The 6,371-nt window shown below is 54.7% G+C and overlaps 1 protein-coding gene across 1 annotated transcript in view; it reads left to right on the top strand.

Moving 5' to 3' along the window:
* Window positions 1-6,265, top strand: part of tsga10 (testis specific, 10) — a 15,284-nt gene extending 9,019 nt beyond the window's left edge. Inside the window, exons 11-19 of the mRNA XM_064311566.1 lie at window positions 61-215; window positions 335-390; window positions 1,229-1,421; window positions 1,613-1,798; window positions 2,505-2,672; window positions 4,208-4,410; window positions 5,189-5,293; window positions 5,414-5,572; window positions 6,020-6,265. Of these exons, the coding sequence (XP_064167636.1) occupies window positions 61-215; window positions 335-390; window positions 1,229-1,421; window positions 1,613-1,798; window positions 2,505-2,672; window positions 4,208-4,410; window positions 5,189-5,293; window positions 5,414-5,572; window positions 6,020-6,050 (1,256 nt within the window). The 3' untranslated portion in view covers window positions 6,051-6,265. The remainder of the gene's footprint in view (window positions 1-60; window positions 216-334; window positions 391-1,228; window positions 1,422-1,612; window positions 1,799-2,504; window positions 2,673-4,207; window positions 4,411-5,188; window positions 5,294-5,413; window positions 5,573-6,019) is intronic.
* Window positions 6,266-6,371: the final 106 nt, after the last annotated feature.

The following is a 6,371-nucleotide window of genomic DNA, read 5'->3' as shown; positions in this document are numbered from 1 at the left end:
GTAACTGTCTCACCCCTGTGTGCTGGGTCGTGTGACTCTCACCCCTGTGTGCTGGGTCAGACGGGCTGCTGCAGCAGGTTAGCGGTCTGCGTGATGAGGTCAGCACCCTGCAGTCCACCGTGTCTGAGCTGGACCAGCGCAGGGACGACCTGCAGGAGGCGCTGGAGAGGGAGTCTGACCTGCTGGCCTCCGCCACCACCCAGCTGGACGAGAAGGTGAGAGGTCACTGTGAGCCCTGTGCTAGTGCAGGTAGAGCGCTAGCAGGATTTATGCCCCCTGCGTAAAACAGAACCCAGAGCTAATTACTCCTCTGTGCTTTGTGTCTCATTTCCAGGAGAGACTGATCCGCGGCTTAAAGATCAGGGTGGAGGAACTGGAAGCGTCCGCAGAGTGAGCTGCTTTTCCTGCTCGTCAAAACTCGCTTAAGACATGCGGTGGAGTCTGCAGGGCAGCCCTCTCTCCCTGTACCAATCACCCGTGATGTGTAGGATGTGTGGTGATGCATGTAGGTGATGTAGGGATGGTCGTGTAGGCTGAGTGTCGTGGACTAGTGTGGATGCGTGTCGGATGTGTGTAGGGTACTTGTCAGGTGCGTGTAGGATGCGTGTGGTGAGCGTGTAGTATGCGTGTGGTGTGTGAGCGTGTGGTAGTGGTGTGGGCGTGTAGATGCTGTAGGAGCTGTGTTAGGATGCGTGTGATGTGTGGTACTTGGTCGTGTAGATGCGTGTAGGATCGTGGGTAGCGTGTGTAGCGTGTGGATGCGTCGTGCGTAGATCGTGTAGATGCGTGTGGTGAGCGTGTGAGCAACTGCGTCGTGGTGAGCGTCGTGAAGCTGAGCGTGTGGACTGCGTCGTGTCCGAGCGTCTCTGCTGAGCGGTCCTGCGTCTGTACACACAGGTCGTACTCGTACACGGTGGTGGAAGGGCGAGTGCGTCGTCGAGCCGGTGACTGCGTCGAGACAGTCAGTAACTCTGTTAGCCAGTGGCGGCAGCGTCGTAGCACTCACTGCTGACTGACCACAGCCGCTCGAGCACCAGTAGTAGAGAGGCACGTCTGTAGACACCTGTGGCCCTCACTGTACGTACTCTGTTAGTATCATGTGCATGGTCTGTTCCCAGGTCGAACTCTTAGTCACAGTCAGTAACTCTGTTAGCAGCGCAGTTCCTGTCTGTGTACAGGCTGAGTGATGTGTTGTTTGGGGCTCCTGAGTGGCCCCGCGCATGCATAGGCCCAGACAGACGCAGGCGGCTCGGACCCCTGTGCTGTTGGCGGTTGTGGCTGGTCTGACGGGCTCACCGTTCCCTCCCCAGGCCCTGCAGCTGAAGCTGGAAGATTCCAGCAAGGAGGCGGAGAGCCTGCAGCGCAGGCTGGGGGAGTACAGCACCGACGTGTCCCGCCTGGAGGTCCTGCTCTCCTGCAAGGTGAGGCCTGCGACTCCGCCCAGAACAGGAAGTGTGTCACAACTTTACAAACCCCACTCCTCACGCTTAATAATCTGCGTAGGATGCGCTGTGGGGTGTGTGTGTGTAAATGAGGTGTGGGGTGTGTGTGTAAGTGAGGTGTGGGGTGTGTGTGTGTGTGTGTAAATGAGGTCGCGTGTTTGTGTGCGCAGGAAAAGGAGTGCGCGGAGCTGCAGGAGGCGCAGCGGCGGGCTCTGGCGGAGGCGCAGAGCTGGGAGGAGCGGGCGCGGCTGACCGAGGAGACGCTCAGCGAGCTGCGGGAGGAGCTGGCCGACGGCGAGAGCGAGAGGCGCCGTCTCAAGGACACGCTGGAGAACCAGGAGCTCCGGCTGCAGGAGGTCAGTGATGTCATCATCAGGCGACACTGCTGGTGATGTCATCATCCTGTGCCACTGCAGAAATCTCTGCACCAGGACCTGACGGGCCACAGAATTATAACTATTATTATTTACATTTCTGTTTTTCCTAATTTTTCTCCTAAATTTTGAGTGTCCAATCATACATATATCAGCTGTAATCTCTGCTGTCATTTCTGGAAAGTGCAGACAAGCATTTGCTGTTGCATTTACTGCATTTACTTGCTGGGCTGTACAGCAGGCTGTGTTGGGTTGTAAGCGGGTTCAGGCTGTGTTGGGTTGTAAGCGGATTCAGGCTGTGTTGGGTTGTAAGCGGGTTCAGGCTGTGTTGGGTTGTAACTGGATTCAGGCTGTGTTGGGTTGTAAGCGGATTCAGACTGTGTTGGGTTGTTAGCGGGTTCAGGCTGTGTTGGGTTGTTAGCGGGTTCAGGCTGTGTTGGGTTGTAAGCGGTACAGGCTGTGTTGGGTTGTAAGTGGATTCAGGCTGTGTTGGGTTGTAAGCGGGTTCAGGCTGTGTTGGGTTGTAAGCGGGTTCAGGCTGTGTTGGGTTGTAAGCGGGTTCAGGCTGTGTTGGGTTGTAAGCGGGTTCAGGCTGTGTTGGGTTGTAAGCGGGTTCAGGCTGTTTTGGGTTGTAAGCGGATTCAGGCTGTGTTGGGTTGTAAGCGGGTGCTCCGGTTGTTTCCGGCAGGCTCTGGTGTCGGAGCGCAGCTGCAACGGTCAGATCTCCCAGCTGAACCGCAGTCTGCTCCTGGCGGAGGACGATCTGCGTCAGATCCAATCAGAGCGCTCCTCCACCCTGAGCGACCTGGAGAAAACGCGCGAGCTCTGCGTCAAACTGGACTCCAGCAAGGAGGTGGTGAGTGGGCTGAGTCTGCTGAGCTATAGGGCTGAGTCTGCTGAGCTATAGGGCTGAGTCTGCTGAGCTATAGGGCTGAGTCTGCTGAGCTATAGGGCTGAGTCTACTGAGCTATAGGACTGAGTCTGCTGAGCTATAGGGCTGAGTCTACTGAGCTATAGGGCTGAGTCTGCTGAGCTATAGGGCTGAGTCTGCTGAGCTATAGGGCTGAGTCTACTGAGCTATAGGGCTGAGTCTGCTGAGCTATAGGACTGAGTCTGTTGAGCTATAGGGCTGAGTCTGCTGAGCTATAGGGCTGAGTCTGCTGAGCTATAGGGCTGAGTCTACTGAGCTATAGGGCTGAGTCTGCTGAGCTATAGGGCTGAGTCTGCTGAGCTATAGGGCTGAGTCTGCTGAGCTATAGGACTGAGTCTGTTGAGCTATAGGGCTGAGTCTGCTGAGCTATAGGGCTGAGTCTGCTGAGCTATAGGGCTGAGTCTACTGAGCTATAGGGCTGAGTCTACTGAGCTATAGGGCTGAGTCTGCTGAGCTATAGGACTGAGTCTGCTGAGCTATAGGGCTGAGTCTGCTGAGCTATAGGGCTGAGTCTGCTGAGCTATAGGGCTGAGTCTACTGAGCTATAGGGCTGAGTCTGCTGAGCTATAGGGCTGAGTCTGCTGAGCTATAGGGCTGAGTCTGCTGAGCTATAGGGCTGAGTCTGCTGAGCTATAGGGCTGAGTCTGCTAAGCTATAGGGCTGAGTCTACTGAGCTATAGGGCTGAGTCTGCTGAGCTATAGGACTGAGTCTGTTGAGCTATAGGGCTGAGTCTGCTGAGCTATAGGACTGAGTCTGCTGAGCTGTAGGGCTGAGTCTGCTGAGCTATAGGGCTGAGTGCTGAGCTATAGGGCTGAGTCTGCTGAGCTATAGGGCTGAGTCTACTGAGCTATAGGGCTGAGTCTGCTGAGCTATAGGGCTGAGTCTGCTGAGCTATAGGGCTGAGTCTGCTGAGCTGTAGGGCTGAGTCTGCTGAGCTATAGGGCTGAGTCTGCTGAGCTATAGGGCTGAGTCTGCTGAGCTATAGGGCTGAGTCTACTGAGCTATAGGGCTGAGTCTGCTGAGCTATAGGACTGAGTCTGCTGAGCTATAGGGATGAGCTGTGTGTGTGTGTGTGTGTGTGTGAGTGTGTGTGTGTGTGTGTTGCTCAGTGTGTGTGTGTGTGTGTGTGTGTGTGTGTGTGAGTGAGTGTGTGTTTCTCAGTGTGCGTGTGTGTTAGTGTGTGTGTGTTGCTCAGTGTGTGTTGCTATGCAGGTGCTGCGGGAGCTGTGTGTGTGTTGCTCGTGTGTATGTGTGTGTTGCTGTGTGTGTGTGTGTGTGTGTGTGTGTGTGTGTGTGTGTGTGTGTGTGTGTGTGTGTGTGTGTGTGTATGTGTGTGTTGCTCTGTGTGTGTGTGTGTGTGTGTGTGTGTGTGTTACTCAGAGTGTGTGTGTGTGTGTGTGTGTGTTGCTCAGTGTGTGTGTGTGTGTGTGTGTGTTGCTCAGTGTGTGTTGCTGTGCAGGTCTTGCGGGAGCTGGATGTCTGTCGCTCGGAGGTGGAGTTGTTGCGGAAGCAGCTGACCAGCGAGCGCCTCTCCATGAAGAGCCTGGAGTCCATGCTGCAGTCCACCCGCGAGAAAGAGCTGCACTCAGCACTCAGCTCCCAGGAGCAGCACGCTGAGATACAGCTGCTCAGAGACAAGCTGACTGTGGCCGACAGCAAGGCGTGAGTCCTTATGCATATCTACCCAAATATATACACACACACATAAATACGCACACAGAGGATCATCAGACCCTACACACCAGCCAGACCTCTCCGTTCTGCCACCTCTGGACGCTTGGCTCCTCCCCCTCTTCGCGTCTGCACTTCCCGCTCCCGTCTGCTGTCTGTCCTGGCCCCTCGCTGGTGGAATGACCTCCCCGTGACGGTCAGAACAGCAGAGAATCTCACCACTTTCAAACGCAGACTGAAGACTCATCTCTTCAGGCTGCACCTCTCCCCCACCCCTCCCTAGCCTATAGTTCAGCTCACTGTACCTAGCTAGGATAATTTGATTGTTAGTGTATCTGGCAGGATTGTTTTTGTATGATTAGGTGTGATTCCAGTGCTAGTTTGTACTTGGTAGGATTCTTGCTTGCTGAACAAGCTTACTCTACAGGGTTGGAGTCCTGATCGATGTGGTCACTTCTGGCACTACGATCCTTACTTCACTCTAGTGTTTCTTTTGCGCCTCTACATCATGAAACCTATGCACTTGTTGTACGTCGCTCTGGATAAGAGCGTCTGCTAAATGCCTATAATGTAATGTAATGTAAATGTATATGCTCCACCCCAATACGCACACACCCACACATACGTGCACACACTAACATACACCCCAACACACACACACGACACGCTACACAACACAACAATCCTACTCACCCCCCACACTGCACTACAATATAGTATTGCATAACCCCCCCTTCACCCTGCCCCCCCCCCCTCCCCACCCTCGCAGGAGCACCCAGGTGAGGGAGCTAGCCCAGACCCGTGCACGCTCCGAGCAGCTGGAGAGTGACCTGGACATCACCAAGAGACAGCTGTGTGCCGAGCGCTTTGAGAGGCAAGGCCCTGCACCCCACTCTACCTGTTCCTTCTCACACTGATGTTCTGAAGCTTAAAAATATTTTTTAAATAATTGTGTGGTCTGTTTTCTCTGTCCCTCCCTCTCCCCCTCTCTCAGGGAGCGGGCAGTGCAGGAGCTGCGTCTGCAGGGTCTCCCCCCCTCCTTGCGCTCGAGCTCTCCCCCGCGTCGCTCCCTCAGTCCCCGCCGCTCCTGGTCCCCCGATCGCACCTTCCAGAGCTCCCCCGAGCGCCTGGCCACCGAAAGCGCCCGGGACAGGTGAGCACCTGGCATACCTGCCATCCCAAAATAACCTGGCATACCTGCCATCCCAATATAACCTGGCATACCTGCCATCCCAATATAACCTGGCATACCTGCCATCCCAATATAACTTTGCACCCCCCCACCCCACCCCCCCACTCTGGGACGATCGCTGCCCCCTACAGGCCAGGAAAGGTGCTGCAGTGTGTCAGGCACCCGGGAGGGGAACAGCTGGCTTCAGTGAGAGAGACACGGCTCCAGCTCCAGCTCTCCTGGAGCTCAGTCCCACGTTTCCTCTATGGCCCCATTCACAAAAAAGCTGTTCCACTGTGAGCCTAGTCAGGGGTGTGTGTGTGTGTGTATGTGGGGGCGGGGGGGTATTTAAATGAGTGCGTATGAACTGAAATAACTGTGAAGGAGATGTAATGAATGCTGATTTGCCGTGTGTTTATTCCTCCACAGGAGTTTGGTGTTCAGAGACCCGTACAGCTGAGAGCTGTGTGCAGTAGCTGCGCGCTGGATCCCTACGACCCAGAACCTTCCGTCCCTCGCGTCGGCAGAAACGCCGACGGAAGGCTGTGCAGCGTTTGTTCTCCGTGTTTAATGTCCTCGGACAACATGTATTCTTTATTGTTTTATAGCTCTGAGACGGTTACTACTACACGCCCTGCTTTGGGAGACACTAAACGAATAGACCTGTCAATCACACCTGTTGCTTGTGGGTTTTTACTTTTGATCATACACCTTGGCAATTCTACCTGTAGGACTTTACTGTACACATATGATTGATATGCTCCTGCAAATTATTTTGTGT

This window comes from Anguilla rostrata, chromosome 15 (assembly GCF_018555375.3).
Source record: "Anguilla rostrata isolate EN2019 chromosome 15, ASM1855537v3, whole genome shotgun sequence".
In the NCBI taxonomy this organism is placed as follows: domain Eukaryota; kingdom Metazoa; phylum Chordata; class Actinopteri; order Anguilliformes; family Anguillidae; genus Anguilla; species Anguilla rostrata.
Note: the sequence above shows the minus strand (reverse complement) of the source record. Positions and strands in the feature narration are given on the sequence as shown.